The sequence below is a fragment of the Ochotona princeps genome, chromosome 1 (assembly GCF_030435755.1).
Source record: "Ochotona princeps isolate mOchPri1 chromosome 1, mOchPri1.hap1, whole genome shotgun sequence".
Lineage (NCBI taxonomy): Eukaryota > Metazoa > Chordata > Mammalia > Lagomorpha > Ochotonidae > Ochotona > Ochotona princeps.
Window position 1 is genome coordinate 93,834,552 of NC_080832.1, and position 27,312 is coordinate 93,861,863.

At 41.0% G+C, this 27,312-nt stretch overlaps 1 protein-coding gene across 13 annotated transcripts in view; it reads left to right on the forward strand.

Annotated features, from left to right (window-relative positions):
- DST (dystonin) overlaps positions 1-27,312 on the forward strand; it is a 434,986-nt gene that overhangs the window by 234,130 nt on the left and 173,544 nt on the right. For all 13 annotated transcript variants that reach the window (XM_058661874.1, XM_058661883.1, XM_058661921.1 and 10 more), the window contains 6 exons: positions 1,522-1,688; positions 19,283-19,395; positions 19,495-19,601; positions 20,911-21,030; positions 23,349-23,444; positions 23,539-23,666. In XM_058661874.1, coding sequence (XP_058517857.1) covers positions 1,522-1,688; positions 19,283-19,395; positions 19,495-19,601; positions 20,911-21,030; positions 23,349-23,444; positions 23,539-23,666 — 731 coding nt within the window. The remainder of the gene's footprint in view (positions 1-1,521; positions 1,689-19,282; positions 19,396-19,494; positions 19,602-20,910; positions 21,031-23,348; positions 23,445-23,538; positions 23,667-27,312) is intronic.

Consider the following 27,312-nt stretch of genomic DNA (forward strand, 5'->3'; position numbering starts at 1 on the left):
ATGTTTATATACACAATTCTTTTTCATGGTACCAGGATTAGCAGAGGTTCTTAGAAGGGATGATTAACAATGAGATACTTTATCCTGCTTTAAACACCTTGGCCATTTGTCAAGGAGTGTCTCTAGCAGTGGCTAGGACCGGAAGTTGATGGGGTGTGGCTGCTGCCTCTGATGACTGGAGGAAGGGTATAGGTGGCCCTGTCTTCATTTCTGGTAAACGGTGTTGGGGAGATCGTCAGGCTTGACAAAGGCTTTGGCTGTTACAGCCTTCATGCCCAGGTTCCTGGGTTGGCCATCCCTGTGTCTCTGGCTCCTGTGGTGGCTGGGAGGAAGAAAGGGCTTCCTGTTACTGTCTGGCACTGCTGCCCGTGGCAGGCTTTCTTTCGTCTGGAGATTTTCATGCTCTACTTTTAGTTGCTTGACCCTGCCCACTTGACCTCTGAGTTCTGTGCTGTGTTTACGGTTTCTTAGTGAGACTTTAGACTAAAAAGGGCCTTACACATTATCTGCTTCTGCCTCCTACCTCCTCATTTTATAGAGGAGGAAGTTGACTCACACATATGAAATGAATAATCCAAAGTTCCAGGACTCCTGGCCAGGACTAGCAGCCTGTCTCATGACTGCAGTCCAGTGATTTCTGCTCCTATTATAGAATGATTTGTTCCCTGCTCCCTGCATCTTGTTTCCAGTGTCTCACATGCTCATCCGCCTGTCTTCCCGATCCCTGGGCACTGTAATCCTGCAGTGATTGAGAGAGTGGTTGTTTGTTGTGTTAATCCCAGCTTTGGAATTATTGTGTAACCCTTGGTAAAGTCACTTTGTGCTGTAACATCATTATCACCAGATTAAGTAGGACTCTAATCAAAGAGATGAACTTGTGGAAGTGTGGCCACAGAAACTAGTGACCTGTTTTGTTGCTGTTCAATGAAAGAGACCCTTAGGAAACTTAATGGAAACATACAAAGTGTCGGAGACAAAAATAGTTGATGAAGGTTTCACAGTAGGCAAGGTGAGCAAGAATTCATGAGAAGGAAGTTTTCAGACAAATGGTTATATAATGCAGTAAGTAGGAGGGGGCACTATTTCACATTTCTTTGTTCCTTACACACAATATGTCTTGGATAAAATCCTCTTCTGCAGGTGGTAGCATAGAGTAATGGATATGTTTCACCTCTGATTCAGTTGAACCTGGAAAAACAGTTGCTTAATTAGCAGATCTTAGATTAGCCAACAAGAATATATACTTTTTAATACTATGAAGTTTTGGTGTAGTTGCAAGAAATAAGGTACTTTTTTATATTTGACACCAGCGAATTAGATACAACCTTTCAATCTATTAAGGTCATTGACATTCAGCTTTCCTGTGTACAAACCAGGAGAAATATATTTATCTTGTAAACAGGAGTTATGAAGAAGAAATGAAATAGCAATTTAATTATCCCATGTTTGGCACATAGTAGGTGCTTAATTGAAGTTGGCTTCTGTCCTGGCTAATGGTGTGACTCTTTGTGTTCTGTGTAGATATCTGATATTCATGTCACTGGAGAGTCTGAGGATATGTCTGCCAAGGAGAGACTGCTGCTGTGGACACAGCAGGCCACAGAGGGTTATGCTGGAATCCGATGTGAAAATTTCACTACCTGCTGGAGAGATGGGAAACTATTTAATGCCATCATTCATAAATACAGGTATGAAATTCCTGGTTCTTTTTCTTATTCAATATGTGTGAGGTATTGTTTCCTTCATTTCTAATTTGAAAATGAGCTTCGATTATTATAGAAGTAATATGTGCACATGGAAGAAAACTAGAAAAAAAACCAAAAATGAACACATCACCCTCTGTCATTCAGAGCTCATTAGTCTAAACTTTAGTGTACACTGATACTAAAAAATTTGGGAGCGTATGTCTTTGATCTGACAGTAACGTAGCAGATCATAAGCTGTAGTAGTTGGAATCTACAGAGAGAGATTAAACAAGATTGTGTCAGTAAGAAAGTGAGGAATAGGAAGGTAAGGGCTCTTGTAGACAAATTTGCAAATCATATTTTCTGCTGTCTTACTGTGTTGAGTAATTGGGCTGAAACAGTGACGAATTTAGGGTGATTAAACAGTTCCCATGTGAGAATTATTAAACAATAAATCCATGTTCCTTACGTAGTTCTTGGTAAGTGCCAAGCACTGTTCTAAGCAGTGTTTTAAATCCTTCTAATCCTTACCACATCACCCTTGTCTTGGTTGACGGAAATGGATACACATAAGATACACTTGCTGCAAGTCCTACAACCAGCCAGGGACTGACTGGGGATTCAACTCGAAGCACTCTTGCTCTGGAGCCTTTGCTTTCATCTCTGTATCAGAAGTTAAATCCAAACATAATATTTATTCACAATTCTATATTTATTGATCTAGGTTTCCATGGTTTTGCAAAGATTGTGTCCGGAGTCAAAGAGCTTTGGGTATTCCTAAATAGACTAGGCCTGAGCTGCAAACTCTACGTTGACAAACTGGAAAGGATAATGAGAAGAGTTAGTGCTTTGATAACTGTGCTCGTGGGGGCGTACTGTTAAGTGCTTTACAATATTGTCTCACTCCAGTCCCCCAACAGTCTCATCAAGCAGAAACAGTTACTATCGCAGTTTGCAGATGAGGAACCTGAAGTTTGTTAAGGTCACACATGAATAAGTTACTCAGCTAGGATTCAAATCCAGCCCTGTTTGACTTGAAATCCCCTTCTCTCTTTCTTCTTCTCCCATCCACTTTCCCTTCCTGCCTTCCTTTCAGTTTTATCTTCTCTACTCCTCTGTCTTCTCTTTTTCTTTTAGGAAATTTCAACACTGTGAAAACTAATGACCCACCCTCTAGATATTCATACCTAAGAACTCCCATTGTAAAACAAACACCATAATCTTTCTTTTCCTTTATGGAACAATATTTAAATAGAAGTGGGTGTAGATTACTGGAAGAAAAAATGGGAAAGAAAAAAGGAGATCAACCTGCTTACACTTGTTCAAAATAAAATACCAGGTCTTCTTAAGTGACACAGTTGGGGAGGGTGTACTGGTTACGCATGTCACGATCGTCACACTGCGCTTACTCAGGCCTTGCAACTGGAGATGCTCAGGTGGTTGCAGAGTTGTACATGTGCCGTACTTGGCTTAATAAAATCTCTCGCCTTCCAATGACAATATTTTGGTTGTGACAGCAAAAGAGATATTTCATGGTATATCTATGTCAGTGGCTATTCCCACTTTGGAGTTTTTTAGTTAGAGGGACAAGGTTCAGATGCCAGCTCTTCTTTTACAGTAACCTGTACATGAAAGCAGTATTCTCTAAGCCTTGTCTCTCCAATTCTGATAGAATTGGTCTATGTATGTTCTACTTTTTGTCTAAAGTACTTAAATACATAAAAATTACTGGGTTTGTCAAAGATGCTGTGTTTCATAAGCAGGTTTAATGTTATGGAACACTCACTGTTCTCAGTGAAATTTTGAGCCTTGTGAATGCTGTTTATTTTGAACTTCTATTTTGGCACAGTGATCTTTGCAGCAAATGATGTGGCTTTAACTTTGAATGCTGGTTTTCCTAGTTTGCTTTGTTTTGCATTTGCTCTGTTAGAATTCATGCGAAGAGTATGGCGTATCAGGTTTAATGTTTACAGGATTTCTTTGTTTCTGAAGTTCTGTGAAGTTATCCCATGCCTAATAAAATATGTCTAGAAGCCTTTGACGGAAGAAGCTTTTATCTGTAACACCATGTTTTTAAAGTCCTTAGGCTTTTCTTAAGGAAAAAAAAAAAGATTGAGTACTTTTAGGGATGTATAAGAACTTAGATGGATAGGGTTGGATTGTCTGTAATTCTCTTCAAATAAATGAGTTATAACTTCTTTAAAAAGTAAAGAAATGTGGCAACCCTCATACATCAGATTTGCATCTCCTGAAAGACTTGGACACATTGCTGTGGAGATTAGAAGAAAAATATGTAATGTTGTTGTTTAAAAGTAGATCAATGTTGGGTCCTGGTGTGATAGCGTAGAGTGGTTCAAGTCCTTGCCTTGCGTGTGCCAGGAAGCTGGTTTGTATCCTGGCTGCTCCGTTTCCATTCCAGTTCCTGCCTGTGGCCTGGGAAAGCAGTTGAGGACAGCCCAAGGCTTGGGACTATGCACCCCTGTAGGAGGCCCAGAGGATGCTCCCAGCTCCTGGCTTCGAATCAGCCCAGCTAACCAGCAGATGGAAAATCTTTCTCAACGTCTTTCCTTCTCTCTGTCTCTCCTTCTCTCTGTTCAATAAAAATAAATAAATATTTTTAAAGTAGAGCAATATTGTGTATGATAATAGAGTCAGCAAGATTTTTGTGCACGCTGTCTTCTGAAGATTTAGAACTACTGGTCTTAATTAGGAACAGTTTAACAATATACTTCAAATGTGGCTTAAACATAAAATATAATGTCCAAAGATATTAACCAAGGACATTGATTTGGATTGTCTATTGATCTTTATTAGTGTTATCACATAGTACATGACTAGAAAAAGAAGGGAGTATTTGTTAGCTCATGTAAGTAATGATTTACTTTAGACTCAGTATCTTAAAATTTCCCATAGAAAGCTTAATTTATGGAGCCTGGCATGGTAGCGTAGTGGCTGAAAGTCCTTACCTTGCACGCACCAGGATCCCATATGGGAGCCAATTTGTGTCCCGGTGGCCCACTTTCCATCCAGCTCCCTGCTTGTGGCCTGGGAAATCAGTCAAGAACGGCCCAAAGCCTTGGGACCCTGCACCAGCGTGGGAGTCCCCGAAGAGGCTCCTAGCTCCTGGCTTCAGATAGGCACAGTTCCAGCTGTTGCGGCTGCTTGGAGAGTGAATCAACAGATGGAAGATCTTTCTCTCTGTCTCTCCTCCTCTCTGTATGTCTGACTGTCCAATTAAAAAAATAAACTTAATTTTCAGATTTTTATGTTTCTTTTTTAGCAACTGTTAAAATGAAGTAAATATAGCAAGGATAGTGTGTAGATATAATGTAGAAATGATCCTAGAAACCATCCCCAAGTAGATGCCTGAGAAATATATACAGAATGATGACCATGTAGACATTTCTATTCTTATTGTTGTTTTTTTTTTTATCTTTATTTATTTATTTGCAACACCTACCACAAGAGACAGAAAGAGATTTTGTATTTCTTGGTTAACTTCCCAGATACCCGTGAAATGGACAGGCTGGGTCAGTCTGAAGCCAAGATCCAGGAAGCTCATCTGCATTTCTCAAGTGGGTGGTAGTTGGCCCAAGTACGTGGGCCATTTTCTGCCACCTTTCCCAAGTGCGTTAGCTAGGAACCGGACTGAAAGCAAAGGGGAACTTGATCCTGTGTGTTGGAATGTGGGCGTGTCAGGTGGTAGCTTAAGCCACAGCACTGCCAAGCTTGCTCCCTTCATAAACTTTTGTGTCTTTACTTGCATAATTATTTTAGGCAAGCCTACTTTCAAGAAACAGAACTCCTGCATGGAACAGTTGTAATAATACCACTGTGAAGAATAATGATATTTATCAAAGATACTTGAAAATTGCTGATGAGTAAGGAGTGACTAAATCATAAACAAGTTTCCAATAAGATCTTTACCTCTTTAAGAAATCAACGTGAGAACACTTTGGTTCCTTCATTATGGTTAGACGGTGGTGAAAAGAGAGAGGCTCAGCAACAACTCTGAAGAAAGTTGTAGATAATAATAGAACATTAAGGGCCCGGTGCAGTAGCCTAGTGGCTTAAGTCCTCACCCTGCACACACCAGAATCCCATACAGGTGCCAGTTCTAATCCTGGCCGCCCCGTTTTCCATCCAACTCCCTGTTTGTGGACTGGGAAAGCAGTTGAGATCAGCCCAAAGCCTTGGGACTCTGCACCTGCGTGGGAGACCTGAAAGAAGCTCTGGGCTCCTGGCTTTGAATTGGAACAGCTGCAGCCATTGTGGCCACTTGGGGAGTGAATGAACAGATGGAAGATCCTCTTCTCTGTCTCTCCTTGTCTGTGTATATAAGATTTTCCAATAAAAATAAAATAAATCTTTTAAAAAGTAATCGAACATTAAAATACGAAGCTAAGTAAGAGTAAAATCACAGATGAGTGTTTCCATAGTTTTAGTAGGGCATACTATCCTAAAGAGATGAAGAACTTGGATTGTGCCATGGCTGATAAGAATCGTAAAGTCGTGTGGTTCTGTGGGAGAGAATGCAAGGGAGATTTCCACTGGGTCAATTGAAATACTGTTCTTAACAGCTTCTAGGAAATTGTGTATGTGCAGTTCTCACTGGCAAGGGTTCACATAATTTAAAAAAAAAAAACCCGCACTGTTTCTGCTTGTTTGCATCATTTAAAAAGCATAATAAAATGTTTTCATTAAAAACTACAACTGGAAGAAACATTAGGTCAAAACCAAACCAAACCAAAAAACCTTCACTTTTGTCCCTAATCTGAATTTTCCTTCAAAATAATAACAAGAAAGACTGGACTTGATAAAGTTAGATTGAAAGGCTGTCACAAAAACATTTAGTAGAATTAGTTTCGAGGAGTCAAAAGCCAAAGGATTCTAGGACTGTGGCACAGGTGTAGGGAGTGCCGTGCCTGACGTTGCTGCGTGCTCCTCAGAGGGAGGTGCCGCCGGCGGAGGATCCCGTCAGGCTGCTCCTTAAAGCCGTGCCCGGACATGGCAGTCGAGCTAATTTGCTTTTATGCTGAGAGCTGAAGCTCCACCTTCCAGCCTGAAGTATAGCATCTGACTTGTTAGGGTTCCACCAGTCTCTCCTAGTGGGTGTCTGTCCTGGAACATAGCTAAAAGCCAACTCCCCAAACAGCAGCACCCAGCATTTTCAGTGTGGAAACAGGTCTGTGTGAGCAGGCACAAACATGAACATGTGCTCGCAGGCCAGAAAGAACAGTTCGGACTGTGTGGTATGGTCATGTGAGCCTAACATCATGATACGGAATGACATTCGGAATGTTAAGGCTAAAATCCTGCACGGGGTTGTGTTTCCAGAGAGGGGATCTCTTTTTTGTGTGGGGGGCGTCCTATTTATTTTTTTCTTTTCGTTTATCCCATTCATTTATTTATGTGTATCTACTTTTAATTCCCTGATATTTTCATAAATGTGCTTTGGACATATTTGCCAAGTTGACTAAACAGTTTTGGAAATAGGTTGAATGCAGGAACTCATTAAGTGACCAGGGAAATCCACTTCCCCACTCCCCGTTTTTGAGTATGCGGGTGGGTAGTGATTGTTTGGTTTAATGTTTAAATTTTGAGTTAGAATGTAATAGCAGCCTCAGATTTCATTGTAGTGAGTGTTTAAAGACTCTGTAATTGAGAAGGCTAGACGGAGAGGCTGTGGTCAGGGTCATCCTCACAGCATGACCTGCAGGCTGCTGACTCAGTCACATGCTAGGTGTCAGTCACACCTTAGAAGCTGAACTGGACTGAACTGGTTTGAATCTGGGAGGAGGCCCTTTAGGGCTTGAAGTGTTTTCATGGGAAGCTGGATTAGTGTTGGGTAGGTGTGCCTCTTTTGCTTAGTCCTCAGGCTGCAGAATCTGATACGAGAGAGAGAGAGAGAGAGACGTACACAGTTATGGGCTCTGGTTTGTTGATACAGGAAATCATTAATTTCGTAAAAGTCACTGGCATTTCATTTTGGGAGATGAAGTTAAATTGTTTTTTGACCATATCAAGTGAACTCAAAACTCAAAAGTGATGGAATTTTCTGGAAGAATAGTTGTACTGTTCTTTGCCCTATGTACGATTTGCCCTCTGTGATGCCTTTCGGACATATTTCCCAACTTGTTCTTTGCAATCTGACAGGTCTAACTCCCATTCACTTTTCTTCTGTTCTCTTTCATTTCACCTCTTGATTCATGAAATTGTTTGTGAAAACTGCTGAAACATGTGCTGAAGCTGATGGCTCATGTTTCCCTGTGTTCGTTGTGTAAGCTGCTGTTCTAAACGTGTGTGGTGGCAGATTTGAGAAGGCTGTGATCCTATAAGCAGTTAGAACACCAGCGGCCGGGGCTGCATCTACAAAGCAGTTGGCAGAGGGCCAGAGGCCTGGAAAGTGTTGCAGTAAACTTTAGCTTCCCTTCCTCCCCGTGTACTCCTGTGGCCCTGTCAAAGGTAGGCACCGACTGTAAGCTCTAGACAGGATGTGCTTGAAGACCCTCCTTGCTTGGAGACTCAACAGTGTTGTCCTTTTTTTTTTTAAAGATGTATTTATTTTTATTGTAAAGTTAGATATACAGACATGTGAAGAGACAGAGGAAAAGATCTTCTGTCCCTTGATTCACTCCCAAAGCGGCCCCAATGACTGGAGCTGTGCCCATCAGAAGCCAGGAGCTAGAAGCCTCTTCCAGGTCTCCCACGTGGGTGCAGCATCCCAACTGCTTTCCCAGGCCACAGGCAGGGAGCTGGATGGGAAGTGGGACCACTGGGATTAGAACTGATGCCCATATGGGGATCCTGGTGCATGCAAGGTGAGGACTTTCAGCCACTAGGCTACTGCGCCAGGCCCCAGTTTGTCCTCTTAAGCTTGGCTTCACCCTTCTGTTGCCTTTCTTTCACATTACAGGAGAAGCTGACATGTCTATAATTTTTGGATAGGCTCATCTGTTTGGTATTTCTTTTATTTTGGCTTATTTATACACTCATATTCGTAGATATAAAGCCTTTGAAAATTTTGTTTACTCCTAAAGTAAAAATAAGTTGATCCCTTGCTTACACCCCTGCCCCTTTTGAGAGAGGCCAAAGCTAGTTGCCTCCTTGGGGTTCTTGGCTTTGTTTTTTTCAACAGAATGCGTCCAAATATGAGCACGTAGGAATGTCTGCACCACTTATGTAACTGCATGGATCCGCTCCATGCACATATTTGTTTGCTGAAGGAAAAGAAGTGGACCATACTACCTGTCTTTTTCTTTCTTTCTTTTTCCCTATTGGCAGGATAGGGGTTGGAGGTGGCAAGATGTGGTGCTCTTTGCACCCACAAGAGCAGTAAGAGTATGCGAAGTCTGAACATGATTTAATCCAGTCATCTTCAGGAATTTGTTATGGCGATCTCCCTGTTATCATAGGATAAGTCAGGCATATGGAATCCCTTTTGTTTTGTGTGATTTCTCAAAGAACAGGCCTAACTGCCATTTCATGCAGTGGTGTGAGTGATGTCCCACAGGATAAAGATGGTTCTTAAACTAATCTCTGGGTAAAAGGAGTGTGGGCTTTGTTGTTGTTGTGTTTTTAAAACACAAATCACTTTTCAGCTGCATGCATGTTGCTCAGTATATGCCATGTGTGCAGCCATGCCAGAGCCTGTGTGTGCACACCTGCTGCCTTGTCTGTGCTTGTCCCCGAGCTGAGAGGCACACTGGAGAGTCACACTAAAGGCTTGGTTTCACTGGAACTTCATTATCACCCGCCACCAGCAGATCTGACAACTACCTTTTCTGCCCATGTTATTATCTCGCTTCTCCATCACGATATTTTCTTCAAACAAGCTTTTCCTTGCTATAAGAGATGATCTCCATCCTACTCTCAGAGGAAGTTGAAGCCAGCAAGTGGAAAGTTTATGCTGCCAAAGATACAAAGCTAGCTTTCTGTGCATCTCTGCTGGCTGTTCGGCCCGCGCCGGATCAGTGCTGGAGTCTCTCTGAGCCGGTCCAAGGTGTGCCCACCTTCAGTGCTGTGGATCTCATTCCAGCCTTTGGCTGAGGGACAGCTTTCCTCCCATGTGTTCACATTTTTGCTCTGATGGCTTTTCCTCACTGAATCTTTTTTTTTTAAAGATTTATTTAGTTTCATTACAAAGTCAGATATACAGAGAGGAGGAGAGACAGAGAGGAAGATCTTCCCTCCGATGATTCACTCCCCAAGTGAGCCGCAACGGCCGGTGCGCGCCGATCCGAAGCCAGGAACTAGGAATCTCTTCCAGGTCTCCCACGCGGGTGCAGGAACCCAAAGCACTGGGCCATCCTCGACTGCTTTCCCAGGCCACAAGCAGGGAGCTGGATGGGAAGTGGAGCTGCCGGGATTAGAACTGGCGCCCATATGGGATCCCGGGGCGATTAAGGCCAGGCCCTCCTCATTGAATCTTAAGGATTCTTAAAGCCTCTTAATAAAACAGCGACAAAAGCACTCCTCCTGTGTGTGTGTGTGTGTTATGGTCAAGAGAGTGTCTGGCCCCATGGTTTTAGTCTTCCTCATCTCATTGCCTGTTTTTTTTTTTAAGATTTATTTATTTTTAATTGGAAAGTCAGATATACAGACAGATGGTGAGACAGAGAGGAAGATCTTCTGTCCATTGATTCACTCCCCAAGTTGCCGCAATGGCCGGAGCTGTGCCCATCGGAAGCCAGGAGTGCAGAGCTCCTTCTGGGTCTCCCATGTGGGTGCAGGTTCCCGAGGCTTTGGGCTGTCCTCGACTGCTTTCCCAGGCCACAAGCAGGGAGCTGGATGGGAAGTGGGGCCACCAGTCTTCGAACTGGCTCCCATATGGGATCCTGATGCGTGCAAGACTTCAGCGACTAGGCTACTGTGCTGGTCCCTCATTGCCTGTTGTTTTGTTCTTGCAATACTCCTTCCTTTGATTTTTGTAACATTGCCCTTCTGTGATTCTCCTTTCATTTCTTGGGCTGTTCTGCTTGCCCTCAGTTCCCCCTCAGACTCAGCCTCTTTCACAAAGTTGGTAAATGTTAGGATTTTTCCAATGTTGTGTGTTTCACCTTCTCTATGTGTTGTCTCCCATCCGCGCCTTTAGCCTTAAGTTACAAAAGCCAATGTTACAGAAGTAAGTTGTGGGGCTGGCACGCTGATGTTGCAGGCTAATCTTTTGCCAGCATCCTGGATGGGTGCTGATTTGTGTCTCTGCTACTGCACTTCTAATCCAGCTCTCTGCTTGTGGCCTGGGAAAGCAGCAAAGAACAGCTCAAGTCCTTGGTTCCTGTATCTATGTGGGAGACCTGGAAGAAGCTCCTGGCTCTGTTAGTTCAGCTCTGGCCATTGTGGTCATTTAGGCAGTGAACCAGCAGGTGAAAGATGTTTCCATTTTTCCTGCTTTGTAAATCTACTTTGAAAATAAACTTTTGTTAAAACAAAAAGTGCTGTGGATTTACCTCCTTCTGACCTGTCCGTTTCCCTCTACTTCAGCACATTTTCTGAAGGACGTCAGGGTCTCCTACCTAAGAGTACTTTGACCACTTAGAATTTCTGTTCCATTTGACCCCAAATCTGATTATTTAATCTCTTATAATGCACCTTCATCGCTTTCCGTAGTTCTTAGAAAATATTCAGCATCCTTTGAGTACTTCACAGTGCTCACTGTCACCTTGGCGCCTTGCAGCCCTCCTGGCCTAACATCTCGCCATGCTGTGCCTGGCTGCTAACTCCTCATCTGCTCTGGACTGCTTGTAGTCAGGCTTCCTCCAACCCCTGGGTTCATCATGCGTGTTTTCTCTTCCACTTTGATCTCGCACTACATTTCCTCCCTGTTTACTCTCAATTTAGAGCTCTGATTTCTCCATTTTTATAATTTTTATCTTCCCAGTGCCTCACTGCCTAGAACATGGTAGATGCTTATTAAGTATTCAGCGAAATGAATAAACTTGTTAGTTGACTAGAAAACACTGTTTTTAAATAGCATGCTAAAACATCAAGTTGTGCCAGTTCTGTTTCTTTTACACTATTTTGTGAACAGAGATTTCCTAATAACATGTGTATTTTGTTATTTATACTTAGTTTAAGGAGAAATTTTATACTAATCCACTTGAGATCTTGTTCAAACCAACTGGATTCTTCAAGCTTATATCAACAGCATCTGATAAAACCATTCCTCCCATACTCCAACACATTTCTAGGTGTTCCCTAGGGATACAATAATAGGAATTCTAGAAGTTGAAAATGTTCGACTTTTGTAATTCCTGATTTTCATTTTTCAAAGAAGGAACTAAGGCACAGTTTGCAGAATGGGATGTGTGTCTGAAGTCAAATGTCAGTTTAGGATAAATGGCAAGACAGCTACACCAAAGCTTTGGCATTTTTTTTTAATTTTTCTGCCTCCATTTTACTTAGCTATTTAACATACACTGTCATCTCATTCATTTTGAGTGTGTAGATAATAGGCATGTAGTTAATAGCTAATAGGCATTGGTTAATACCCTCCATGTGTAGCCATTACCACCATCCGTCTCTAGGCACGTTTCTCTGTGCCTGACCGAAACTCTGTACTCAGTCAGCAGTGTACCCTCGCTCCCCTCTCTTCCTGACATTTGGCACACACAAGTCTCCTTTATGTCTTTTCTTTTTTATTTTTTATTGCTAAAGGGCGTTGTTGCCCAGTTTCCTTTCAGATATTTCAAATAAAGCTGAATTATTAAAAAAAAATTATACTTACAGGAAAAACCACTATTTTCTAGACGTAATGTTTTTTTAGCATATTCTGGAGTTTGGCTCCAACACAAATTATCCTCATCCCAACACTGAATGTGTTCTTTTTTCCGCTTTGATCTAAACAAGAAAAATCAGCACTGACAAAGAGTTAAAAGGAGTTCTGTTTTCCTAATGAGTGCCTAAGACAGTAGGCGGGTCCGTGCCTGCGTGTGCTATGTGTTTGTGTTGTCATGTAGTTCTCTGGGTATTGTGAATTGTTCGCCAGTTTTCAGAGAACATTAAGGAATTATGAAAGAGGAGGGATTCTAATGCAAATTCTCAGTTATGACTACTAAGAAACTACTTGTTGGTGGAGGAGAAACTTGGCAAATTACATGTAATCGTTCTTTCTCTGAATTCTTACTCTGGATTATTGCCGTACAACTGTTGCAACTATGGGAAACATAGTTTAGTGTTTTGATGAATATTGTGTTGATAACAATCTGGAACTTCATCTATTTCTTAGCACTTGTTTCTAAACATGGCAACACACACACACACACACACACACACTTTCTTGTGTTTGCTCTACAGTGTTATCCTAGTTATTATTTTTTTCTGGAAGCACAGAATGTACTTGAAAAGTGTAATTTTTTGAATATTTCCTTTGGGGTATGTGTGTGTGTGTGTCTGTGTGTGTGGGGAGAGAGAGAGAGAGAGAGAGAGAGAGAGAGACCACATCCACTGCTTCAGTGCCCAGATCCCCGCATGCTCTCAGTGGAGCGGAGAATTTAAACTTGGCTTCTCACTTGGGTGGCAGGGATTTGACTACTTGAGCCATAACCCTTGCTTCCTGTGGTAGCAGAAAATTGGAATCTGGGACTGAAACCAAGTACTTGAATCTAGGACATGAACATCCTCACTGGCGTGTTAACTACCAACCCAAATACCTGTTCCTGTTTCCTCTATTTTGCATTTTTAATCTTCATATCAGATATAAATCCTGTTTATAATGTCAGAGCAATGCAGCTGGATTTAAATCCTAAGCACTTCTTAACAGATTTGTGTCCTCATTCAAGTTATGTGACTTCTTTATTCTTTAGTTTCTTCACCTGTAGATTCAGGATAATAACACAGCTCACTGCTTAGGGTTGCTGAGATGATTGAGTGATAGAAGGCGTTTAAATACCATGGTGCATTGCTTGCCACATACTGGGTATCAGCCTTTAGTAGTGCTGGTTATGGTTTTGTTACCATTACTATTTTTGAGACATTCCAACTGGTAACTTCACTGGAAGCCTGAGCTGAGGGAACTTAAGAATCTAAACATGGGGCTTGGCGGCGTGGCCTAGTGGCTAAGGTCCTCACCTTGATCCCATATGGCCGCTGGTTCTAATCCCGGCAGCTCCACTTCCTCTCTGTCTCTCCTCCTCTCAGTATATCTGACTTTGTAATAAAAATAAAATAAATCTTTAAAAAAAAAAGAATCTAAGCATGGAGGGGATCTTGGAAGCTGTCATTTATGCTTTCAAAGCTTTATGTCACCCTTGATTGTTTTCACTCTGTGCCTATTCTCCAAATTGTTTCTGGCAGAGAAAAGAGGAAACTTCAAAAGGAAGTGTGCTTATTGAGGAAATAGACAAGCAATAGCTTTGAAATCTGTTCTATGTGGGTTTGGAGATCCCGGCTGGAAACCCTAGATGGCGGTCTCGTTTGGGAAGTGAAAAGGAACAAACCTGGCATGAAAGATACCTTCAAGAATTTGAATGCCTGATACCTGCCACTCCTCACAGCTGATTTGATCCTTTATTATTCATTTTTTAAAGATTTATTTATTTTTATTGGAAAGGCGGATATACAGAGAGGAGGAGAGACAGAGAGGAAGATCTTCCGTCCGATGATTCACTCCCCAAGTGAGCGCAATGGCTGGAGCTGTGCTGATCCGAAGCCAGGAGCCTATTCTGAGTCTCCCAAGTGGGTACAGGATTCCAATGCTTTGGTCCATCCTGGACTGTTTTCCCAGGCCACAGCAGGGAGCCGGATGGGAAGTGGAGCAGCCACGATTAGAACCTGCGCTCATAGGGGATCCTGGCGCGTTCAAGGCGAGGACTTTAACTGCCACGCTATCTTCGGGCCTTCTGTTATTCATTCTTTAAAAGATCGTGCATCAGGCATTGTGTTAGATATCTAGGCTGTAAACATGCATAAACCATGCATGTTTATGCATAAAACACATGTACCTGAGGAAGTGCTTGATGCAGTCTGAGAAATAAACAAATCCATAGTTATGATAAGATGTGGTCGGTGAAGAAATAGTAGACAACATTTGGGGAGCAGGGAAGATGACAGATGAACGTAGAAGCAAGTCTACAGCAAGAACATAGGATGTGTTGGACATTGCTTGAGTGAGGAAAAGAGGCAAGACAAGTTATGTTTATTTTTGCATTGGAAGATGGGCTCCACTCCTCCATCCACTGAGAAGCATTGAAGGGGAGATTTCTCACACATGGTATTGCTAAAATCTGTTTTTTATCCATATTAGTAGGTATTCGGTGCCAGTCAACCTAACAAACTCTAAGAATTTAAAGTGCTGAATTTTTTCACATTAAAAAGAAATAACAAATAAAACCAAAAAAACCTGGTTTAGACTGTGATGCCTTTTTCATTCACTGCGATTTTGAGTCAAGATTTGGTAATCTTATGTTAATATTAATATACTCTTTTCGCAGGTAACCTTTTAACCTCCTTTTCCCCCTCAATTAAATCTAATCATTATCTCTTGTATATTTTAGAATGCTTTCTTTCTAAATATTTGGCTTTGTCACTTTCTTTATTATTATCATTATCATTATTTTAACATTTGTAGTAGAATGTATTGGTTTTGGCTGTTTGGCATGGTGTAATGTGCAAGTATTAGGTAGTCTAAGTGCTGTCTTTACATACTTAGTCATTTCCCCATGGGATCCTATCTGCTTCTCGTGTGAGCTATTGTATTTGGGGGTGTCTAGTCCAAAGCGATCTCTTAGATGATTTTGATGTTCTCTTAGCTTTAGTGTCTACCCGTGTACAGGGAGGTATCTTCATATTGTGTATCTGTATTTATCTGTGTCTATGGATATACCCACATCTATACGTATCTGTGTATGTGGAAGAAAGCCTCGTTTAAGATGAGTGTTCCATCATCCCAAAAAGGTTTTACTTTCATCCCAAGTTGTTGTGTATTTTATAGAAATAGCCATTTCTAATGTGTGCTCTATATTTTTGCAGTGAATTAAAGGCATTAAGCCTGTGTACAAATGGTATGTATGCACTTTTTTTTCTTTCTTTTTTTAATATTTTTATTGGAAAGGCAGATCAACAGAGAGGAGAGGCAAAAAGATTCTCCATCTGCTAGGTCACTTCCAAAGTGGCCATAGCACCCAGGCCAGAGCTGAGCTGATCCGAAGCCAGGAGCTGGGCACCTCTGTTAGGCCTCTGATACGGGTATTGAGCCCTCAAGGCTTTCGGCCATCCTCCATTGCCCTCCCTGGCCTCAAGCAGGGAGCTGTATGGGAAGTGGAGCAGCTGGGATATAAGCCCCAGGCCCACATGAGATCCTGGCACTTGAAGGAGGAGAGCCAGCCAATCAAGCCATTGCACCAGGTCCCCTTTTTAATGTCATGTTTTACATCATGTCATGACCTTCTGTATTTTTAAAAATCATTTACTATGTTTTATTGTGATACTTTTTAAAATGTTTGAGATAGCATTTTTTTCTTATTTATATTATAAAAGGTGTAGTGCTTCACAAAGTAAAGAGTTTAATAGACAGAAAACAAAAAATACAAGAGATGAGCAGGGGCACAAGCCAGGGTCATGACTGTCTCTGCATTTTATGCTTCTAATTTAAAGTTTATGTTATCTTCTTGTATTTTGTTTTTTTGTAAACTGCATTGAACTGAGTATGAAATAATAAATATAAATGCATTTTCAAAAGTTACAGTCCAAGATGATTGAGTCATTTCAAAAAGTTTATATCGTAAATAAACAAATAAAGAATTAGCATGGTCTTTTTTTTCCATAAAAAGAGGATAACTTACTTAGATGGCAGAAGATTACATTATATGATTTAAAAAGACTTCCATAAAATAAAGAAATTAGAGTAAATAGCTACCGCTTTTTCCTCTTAGAACATAGACTACTGTGCCTTAGGTTAATCAAAGCTAAGGTGGAGACAAAATTTCCTGCTAGTATTCCACATGAAGATGTTACAGCAGAATGAGTCTTTTTTTTTTTTTTTAAAGATTTATTCATTTTATTACAGCCAGATATACACAGAGGAGGAGAGACAGAGAGGAAGATCTTCCGTCCGATGTTTCACTCCCCAAGTGAGCCGCAACGGGCCGATGCTGTGCCGGGCCGATGCTGTGCCGATCCGATGCCGGGAACCTGGAACCTCTTCCGGGTCTCCCACGTGGGTGCAGTGTCCCAAAGCATTGGGCCGTCCTCAACTGCTTTCCCAGGCCACAAGCAGGGAGCTGGATGGGAAGTGGAGCTGCCGGGATTAGAACCGGCGCCCGTATGGGATCCCGGGGCTTTCAAGGCGAGGACTTTAGCCGCTAGACCACGCCTCCGGGCCCAGAATGAGTCTTTTAGAGTGAGAAAAAGCGATCTGCATGTGAGCATCTGAAAGTTTAAAGTTTATATGTTATCCCAGTGAGACGGAAGCAGGCAAGCATGAGACAAACCCAGGCCTCTTCCAAGTGTTCCAGAAAAGTAGAAAAGTGTAATGGAAGACAGAAACTGAGCAAAGCGGAAACAAGGTTTTCACGGATTTTCAAGCAATTATTTTTTCATGTTGGTTTACATTTTCTTCTCCACTCAACCCCCAATTTTTTTTTGTTTAAGTTTCATTTACCTACTGAAATAGTTTAATGGAATAAAATCATTTCACTTTTGTCCCATTAAAGTGTTAACTGTCAGAATAAAAAGGCAACTTTATTCAGGCTCATTGTATTATACAGCTGCTCTTGTGTGGAAATCCACTATGTCATTCTAAAGGAAGTTTTATGTTTTATTCTTGTGCTCAGAAACCTTGCTTTTTCAGTGACTTGTTTCTTTGTTTCTGAGGTTACTCAGTGTTTGCTTTCTTTGCTAATGGCAGCGTTCTCCTGACATGCTGCCTCTTGTTCCAAGAGTTGGCAGTCTCCACAAGGCTGGCTTGCATTTCTCTCATATGTGTGAACTTTATGGAAACAAAACAAGTTTTTGATGAGAGAAATTTAGATATTTGTTTTTGTCTAGACTGTTAGGCACACCTGGCTGGTACTCTGGAAGTTGGAAGATTCTTTTATTCTGTTCTTTCTGAATAGAGTTCTGTCATTTCCTCCACTCTTGGCCATTGATTTTTTGTTCTTGTAATAAATGATCATGTTGCTGGCATGTGAAAAGCATTAGTTTCCTGTTGCTCTCAGAGTCTGTATCTCCATTTCCAAGTAATGCACTCTTTAAAAAAGCTCCATAACCTTATTATTATTATAATTTTTGCGTGATGAGGTCTGGTTTTTCACTCACAAAAGAGTAGAAAATGCTGTTTAGCTTTGATAAGATCAATGATACATTTTCCCAAGCATTTCTCTTGTAAGCAGCCTTCCAAAACTATTATTCAAAATAATAGGCATTTCACTACTTCCACTACCTGTGGGATGATCCTTTCTTTCTGTGGTTCCCCAAATGAGTATTTTGAGCAAACCAGAATGCCTGTGTAGATTGTAGAGTCTTCCATTTTAAGTTGATAAACAAGTTCTTGGTAATACCTGCATGTAGATACCATTTTTCAAAGACTTTAGTTTCCGTACTTATTTGTACATTTCTTTTAATGCTTTCTTTTTGAGATCAGTTTCCTGACCAGATTTCCAGCTACATGTTTTCCCAATTTCAATGCAAAGAGTATTTCAGGAGTCTTTCTTCAGCTCATGCAGACAGAGCTTACTTTAAAGCATCTCTGCGTTTGAGCATCATGTACATGTCACAAGTTAGAGATGAAGGCTGGTATTTACTTGGAGGGGTGAGGAAAGGGGTGGGAAGAGAGGAAGGGGGGAGGAGGGGGCGGGGAGAGAGAGTGAGAGAATGAGAGAAGAATAAGAGTATTTGAGCACACATGTACATATGCATGTTTGTGAGGATGAAAACCAGTGTTTATCATAGCCACTCGCTTATGATTCAAATTAATGGCCCAACTTACCAATTTCTTAGTAGATCCTTATTATCTACTGTGTGTATGTATCTTACCAGAAGGCTAACACAAACACACTAATTCATATGTGATTATTACTGTCCAGCAGGGCTCATGGAGAGAAGTGAGATGTGTATGTGCATATAGCAGTGCACTAATAGGGCCAAAGTGTAAGATTTCATAAGTGCCACGCTGAGTCCTACAGGCCAGGAGACAGGGAACCGGGAGATAGAAATGAATGCTTGAAAGTTCAGAAAAGGCTCCGCGGCGGTGGTGGGTTTGCTCTTTGCTCAGAGGAGTGAGTGGAATTATAGAAGTCATCTGGGATTGATGCAAAGGGCATCCCAAAGGGGAAGGTGTCATGGATATGGTATAAATTTATAAGATGGTGGTTGGATAACAGCATTTCTATTGGAATAGTAAAACCTAAGTTAGTTGAATGGGAAGAATATTCCTATTTATCTGGTTGTGAGTCATTTGTAAACTTCGTTTCTAAAAATTTTAATCTATGAAACTATTTTTCATGTCAAAAGTTCCTGAGAAAGTAGTTAAATGATGAAATCTGTATTTCAGTACAGGTTTGATAGATTTGCTGAAGGTGTTAAGTAAATGGATATACACGTTAATGTAATATTAAATTAGCATTTGGGAAAACTTAACACAGTGAATTTTTTTTCCCTAGGCCGGACCTGATAGATATGAATACTGTTGCTGTTCAAAGCAACCTTGCAAACTTAGAGCATGCTTTTTATGTAGCAGAAAAAATTGGTGTGATCCGACTCCTGGACCCTGAAGGTGAGTTGATTTCTTGACTAGCTATGGACTGGTGTGCAAGTCTGTTCATAAGCAATTTGTCAGCATCATGAAATCATTAATTTATGTTGCTGCTTTTAGATGTTGATGTCTCCTCACCTGATGAAAAGTCAGTAATAACTTATGTGTCATCTCTCTATGATGCATTTCCTAAAGTCCCTGAAGGTGGTGAAGGCATCAGTGCAAATGTGAGTATTGATGTTTCTGTCCTGTGGCCTGCTGATTCAGGAATGATCAGTTCACTGAATTCTCTGAGAGTTAGTGACTTTTTACAGTTCTTTAATGTCAAACATGCTCAACAGAAGTTATCGTGCTGCTTAATAAACTGTTACTGTCAATGTACCCCAGAAAGTTAGTGGGAAAGATGGAATAAAAAGTTTCTGTTGGTGCAAAAATTTTTGAAAACTCAGTGCATAGCTCTTTTCTAAATTATTTCTGTGAAATGTTTGAAGACCCTTCCTATGCATGAATCTGAAAATGTTTTGCACCAATATAGGCTTGTCACTGAATTCTGTTTTCCATGAACTGGTTGGAATGTGCTTGCGGATGTGTGCTCTGATTTTAGCCGTGATTTCCCCGTATGGACTGTGCATGTTAGCCATGGCATCCTGACTCGCTCATCACTCCCCCGTGTTTTATCTGCCCTGTCCACTCCCACACACCCCCGTCTACTTCCTAGTCATTGCAGAATTGCTCAGGGACTCCCCGGTCACCTGTAGTGACTATTTCGAGGCACATGCAGAATGCTTCCCTCATTCTTATCTCAATTTCTAGCATATACTATTTTAGTTATTTCAATGCTTAATTAAAAACTGATTTTCATTTTACTTAACTGTTTAATGAAATTCCCTTGCCTCCCCACATAAATAGTAGCTCTTTGGCTATAGGTACGTGGAGTACAATCTTTAAAGGTAATTTACAGTCATCGAAAACTTAATGTAGCACTTGGCAGCCTTCCAGTCTCCTCTGTTTTTAAGGAGTTTAGCATTTACGTGAATGATCCCACCATGGACATTCTATGTAGTTTTCATTCGTTTCTACCTAGTTTTCTTTGTGTTTTGAAACTCTTTTGAGATTAAAATACGCCATGGACTTAGTTCTAAAATAGTTGACAGAGAAGATCTCTAAGCTGGTTTATGCAAGCTGCTCCTCCACTTCTTTCAAGCTTGGCAAGCCCCACAGACTGATTAAGGCATTTTTTCTTTTCCCGCTGCACTTGAAAACAGCTTCAGAAGCCTCCTGAACAAGTGCCCCTGGCAGCCACAATCTTTGCATCAGAACTGGCACTCATTAGGCTGGTGTCAGTGGCTAAATGAAGCATGATGTTAAAGTTGTTTGTGTGGAAAGGATTGGGCCTGGATGGAAAGAAAGCATTTAACTGGTTCTTTGAAGCCTGAAGTTGTGCAAACTCCACGCAATGATTTTTAACTAAATTGTGTTAAATGCAAGTATTGTTATCTATAGGCAGGAACCTTTTGTGTTGTTTTATTTATTTAGGATGTTGAAGTCAAATGGATTGAATACCAGAATATGGTGAACTACCTCATCCAGTGGATTAGACACCATGTGACCACAATGTCTGAGAGAACATTTCCTAATAATCCTGTAGAACTAAAGGTCAGTGTCACTGTAGAAGTAGGACTCATTGAATTGTAAGCTCTAAGTCATACTTTAGTAATTCCGTAATTTTGGAGTGTTCAAGAAAGTTTTCCTTGGTAAAATAGAAGCAGGTAGAATTGGAGGTAAACATTAAGACATAACAGCAACAATCTGTTTAGTATATAGACCTGAGGCTTTGATTTGTTAAGAGTTGAAAGGTTTAATGTGAGGCTCTTTGGGATTGACACAGCCAAATCAGTTTGATGCATGCAAAATCCTTGGAACCCATCATATGTCTGGGGGAAGAGGGGCTTGGGGATCCCACCCATGTGTGACCATGGTGGGGAGTGTGCCTATGTTTGAATCCTATTAGCAACTGCATGCAAAGCTTCTTTATATAGAAAGAGAAGTGCATTTCACTATGAATTTGAAAATACTATGTGACTCCCAGTGTGAATGAGTTCATAGGTCAGGGAAATATTTGCTCATACTGAAAAGCTGTGATCAAGAACTTTGAGATGGGGGTTGGGCTGCATAACACAGCAGGTTAATCCTCTTCCTGCAGCGGTGGCATTCCATATAGGCACCGGATCATGTCCCTGTTGCTTCACTTTCCATCTAGCATACTGCTTATGGCCTCGGAAAGCAGCAGAGAATGGCCCAAATCCTTGGGCTCCTGCCCCAACGTGGGAAAACCTGCAGGAAGCTCCAGGCTCCTATCTTCAGACCAGCCTAGCTCTTTCCACTTGGGCCATTTGGGAAGTGAATCAGAAGATCAAAGATTTTGTTTCTCCCTCTCTCTTCTTCCCGCTATAATTCTGCCTTTCAAATCAAAATAAATAAATCTAAAAAACATTTTTATTGTAACAAGGATATTTTAGAACTACATAAAACATTCTAGCTATGTGAGCTTTCAAAGATTAGTTTCGCTCATTTTATATTTTGGATTTATGGTAGAAAGCAATTTAATGTATTTTGGGAAACTGATAGTATGAATATTGATAGAAAGTCTTAATTCCTTGATTTGTTGGCTTTGTTTTCTGATCAAACTGGAGTTTCAAAACCTGTAGTAGTCCAGGGTGGGCCTTTGTAGAAATGACTGCCTGTGTTCACAGAACACCTGGGAACAGCTCTACCTTACGTTGCTCTGGGAGAGCTTATCCTTGGCATGCATAACTTGGCTTCTAAGGACATAATACTTTTCCCCCCAAGTGCTCTAATACTGTTTGTAGAACATCTCTGTGTGGAAGTGAGCTCTTCCGGTGAGGGAAGACTTCTCCCTTCTGCTTCCACGAGAACAGCACAACAAAGAGCATTGAGCACATAGTAACGTTGCAGGCTTACACAGTTAAATGTTCCGGATGTGCATTTTGACTTTAAACCCACTTTAAGATTTCATGTTCAGATGCACTTGTGTTCAGATACATTCTGATTGTATAATTGCAGTGGCCTCTATTCAGTGAAGATTCTTAATGGTATGGAAGTTTGACCGCACAGGTTACTTCCTGGTGCCTAGAGTGAGACGAGAAAAAAGTACATCATAAGAAAATGCCAAGCAATTATGTTAGCCAAATGTTAAATGGAATCCTTTCTAAATGTGTCTGCTTGAAAATTTATAGGCTCTTGTAAATGAATTAGGAAGAAATAATTAGTATATGCTTATTAAATGTGGAGACTTTCATCTACATAATTTTATGAAGATACTTTTAAATATAACAAATTATACTTAAGAGGCTATTAAATTAATCTCTACAAACTAGATGGTAATTTAATTATATAATTGAAACTTGTGTGATGGTAGCAGCATTGGCTAATGTAATTTATCTTCATTTATTGTTTTCATTGGCCAATGGACGCTGGAATAAAATTTTAGACCTGTCTGCTAAGAATTTTATTTTTAAGGATAAAATCATGAAATAGAAGAGAACTACTTTTATCTCATCCCTCTATGGAAGTTACATTAAACTCTGTCTTTAAGAACTTAAAGGTTAATGCAGCCTTTAGATAATGTACATTTTGAAGCCTGTGCTGCCTTGTTTGTATAATGAAGATTTTTAGTGGAGCCATGGTAGATACTAATGTGTTTTTTGTCTAGATTTCCAGAAATATATCGCATCATGGCCTACATGAGTCATCAGATTACACTACCATCAGATCTTAAATCATGCAGGTCACCGGGTGACTGGAAGTTGGCCATGTCCATAAGCGTCAACTTTATAAAGGAATTCCACCAAATCCACATGACCGAATAACAAACATTGGAGATCACAACAGAATGAGACAAGGAAAACGAAGTTTTGAAGTAGATGGCTAATTTATTTTCCTTTTCATTTTAGGCACTTTATAACCAGTATTTACAGTTTAAAGAGACAGAAATTCCACCCAAGGAAACAGAAAAATCAAAAATTAAGCGGCTTTATAAACTATTAGAGGTAGGTGAAAAATATCATATGGATTGCCAAGCATGATCTTGGTTACATTGTCTTAGGCTTTTTTTTTTACATTGAATACTTTTATGTTCTCAAGATTTGGATAGAATTTGGACGCATCAAGCTTCTTCAGGGTTATCATCCAAATGACATTGAGAAAGAGTGGGGGAAACTCATCATTGCCATGCTGGAGCGGGAGAAGGCGCTGCGCCCGGAGGTGGAGAGGTGGGTCAGGGCTGTTGTTTGCCAACAGGGTCCGTGGTGCAGGGACCTCCTTGTTCTTGGGGAAGGAATGTTTAGGCTTCACAGCCAGGCAGATCAGAACCAAAATTTGGCGTTTCTATTTCCTTGGCTGTGTGACCCTGGATAAATTACTTAGTCTTTCTTGTCCTGCATTTCCTTATTTTGAGATACTTTCGCGAGGTTGTAAGGGGGGTCGGGGCGGTTATGACTCAACAGGATAATCCAATATAGGCAACGGTTCACGTCCCAGCTCCTCCGCTTCCCATCCAGCTCCCTGCTTAGAGCCTGGGAAACCAGAGGAGGCTGACACAAAGCCTCCCTGTGTGGGAGACCCAGAAGAAGCTTCTAGCTCCTGGCTAGGATTGGCTCAGCTCTGACCATCGTTGGTGTTTGGGGAATGAACCAGCAGCTTAAAAATCTTTCTTTCTGTATCTCCTCTCTCTGTAAATCTGCCTTTCAAATAAGAATAATCAATCAGTGAAGTATATAAAGGACCTCAGTGGCTGTGTTAGTGCGAGAAGGCTCACCTAACAGGGTGTTTTAAACCCAATCATAGGTATCCTGTAAGAAATTCCTGAACTGGCTGTAAGTCACTGGAGCCTAGCCCTAGAAGCTTGTTAAGTCATTCAATAACAATTCTGTCCCTTGTTCTACTTTTGGCTATGGTTCTGTCCCCATAAACAGTGACAACCCAAGTCTAACTGACCTCTGTTTGTAGGACAAAGCACTACATAAATGTCAGTTTTAATTTCATTTCTGCCATACTTCTACACGTGTGTGCATTCCATAAAATCATGATGGGCTCTTCAGCATTCTATCTGTGTGGCTGCGCCCAGTTACCCAGGAAGGACACTCAGTGTTCAGGAAATACTTGCTAGAGGAATGTGTTGCCATTGTAATCTTTCTCTCCCGGCCCACATGGAGCTAGCTAGGAGGGAGCTAGGAGGGTCTCCTTTCTTTGTTCTGTCTCAGCCTTGGGGTCCACGGTGTTGGGCTCTTCCAGCCTACTCTCTCCGTGGCCACACAGGCATTGCTCCCTCCTCTGTGCTGTCAGTGAGGCAGAGTGACCACACTGGCTGTCTTTCCAGAGCTCTCATGTTGAGGGTCTGCTTTCTTCCCTGCACAGGGCGTTGACACACTCTCTTCCCTTGGCCAGAATGTCTGTGCCATTTTCCTTGTCTCTCTGTACTCCGCATCATTCTCTGATTTTAGCTCCAGTGTTACCTCTCAAGAAACTTGAATGGAGTCCAGACTAGTTTACATATCTTGCTTTTAACTGAAATTGTTCCCTTAGAGCGCTTGTCTTGATTATAGAATTTTATTTATTTGTTTAAGCACTACCACTTTCACTGATCGGAGCTCTAAGAATATGGATAACTATTTTGAAATGTCCCTTGTTGCTAGTGCTTAACATAGTGGTTGGTATGCAAAGAGTGCTCAGTATATTTGTGTTTTTGATACACCACACTTGAATGTTGATGGAATATGAAGTAATGTGCTGAAGATGGGCAAGTGAGTCTAACTTGCTAGTCCTTTGTTAAATTCCTGATGACTGTTGTTTAAGCCTGTCTCTATAACTGAATCACGAGATCCGAAACAAACTTAAGTGGAGTTTTAACAGAGGAAGAAATTCTGAATGATGGAAAAAAAATTGAGATGATAAGCTAACCATCTGAACTGCTGGGCAAGAATGCCTGACAAGGGATACAGAGTAGATCTTTAGTCATCAGGGTACTAGCTGCATTTTAAAATAGCAAGGGATTTTTAAAAGTTATAGAAAAACCTGAATTTAAAGAAGTTTAACTTGCTGTAAAGATTTCAAAATTCATGAGCAGTTTTTTTCGTTATCTGCATTTTTCATGAATTTTTTGAACTCTGTGTGTGTCATAGTACAGAATGGGCAATTCATACTGAGAGCATATGTATTTCTCACCGTTTGGAGGCTGAAAACTTGATATCATGTTGCCTGCATCCAGGGAGGGCCTCTGTGTTGTATTATCTATAATGGGGCAGAAGGACAAGAGAGCTGGAGACGGTCAAACTTGCATTTACTCCACAAGCAGGACGTTAATGAATTAATGAGGGTAGAGCTGTCATGGCCTACACCCTTCTTAAATGTCTCCCTCTCATCCGTGTTGTGTTGGAGATTTAGAGTCCAGCAGGTGAATTTTGGTGAACATTTTCAAGACACTGCAATATCCTAATCAAAGAAAAGCAGTGAGTAGTTAAGGTACAGGAGCTGAGAATTGGTCAGTCTGGATTAGATTATTAGGTAAGCTTGCAAATTGTGTGGTTATGGGCGATTTTTGGAATTCTCCAAGCCTCAGTTGTTCCATTTGTAAGCAGAATGTAATGGTACCACATTTGGTGGTTATGAGTATGAGATGAGGTAATGTATGTAAAATCATAAATTTATTGGCACATAATGATAGTAAATTTTAAATGTTGCCATGATTGTTTTGAGGTATTCTGTTTACTCACTGTCTTGAACATGATACTCCTCAATGGCCCTTTTCTCGCTTTGGGAAAGGAAAGATATCTACTCTTGGAATGGAGAGCAGTTTGGCCTTGTAGTGTTGGAGGTAGGAAAATTGGTTGGATAAATGCCTTCATTTTTCGTGACACAACAAGTTTTTTTGGCATTGGTTGTGTATTGCACATAATAGCTGTGTGGAATGGGAATGTATAAAAGACAGATGGGAAAGAGCCCGTGTTCTTGTACCACATAATAACCTCCAGAAAGGAAAAACAAGCACAGACAGGCTCAATTTGCAGGAATTGCGTTCGGTATTCTGCTTACCACTTTGAATTTTTTTTTCTGATTTGTTTATTTTCATTGGAAAGTCAGATTTACAGAGAGAAGAAGAGACAGAAAGATCTTCCATCTGCTGGTTCACTCCCTAAGTGGCCGCAACGGTCAGAGCTGATCCAATCTAAAGCCAGGAGCTTCTTCTGGGTTTCCCACGTGGGAACAGGGTCCCAAATCTTTGGGTCATCCTTCACTGCTTTCCTAGGCCACAAGCAGGGAACTAGATGAGAGGCGGAGCAGTCGGGACATGAACCGGTTGCTGTATGAGATCCTGGCACATGTAAAGTGAGGACTTGAACCACATCATATGAAAACATGAAAATGCGTATTTTTCCAGTTAATTTAACCTGACGAATGACTTGGTGGTTGCATGAAAATGCACTGTGTTTCTCATCAAATCTGTGTGTGTTGGGGGTACCTGATATATAGCAACTCTTGGCATTGACAGTACAGACCTGGTCCTTGTAGAAGTCAGACTGTGATTGAATGTGTGTGTGTGTGTGTGTGTGTTTTACTGATGATTGACATTGCCAGGATAACTCTGGCTGGCCATACCTGGTGTTCTTTCAGGTATCTGAGTTGTTTTTTAGGTGGTTGCAATTACATGACTCTTAGTGAAACTATTTGGCATATCTTTCCCAGTGACGCCCCAAAGAGCCTGCTTTGTCCATACTTGTAAGGTTTTAATGCAGGCTATAAAAGGCAAACCTCAGCTAGCAAATGAATGGCTTTAGGCAAGATTCTTTTGAATGGTTATCAGCGTATTATTTGCTGTGTGTTGCATATGCATGTTGGAGCATATTTAAGGAGCCTTTGAAG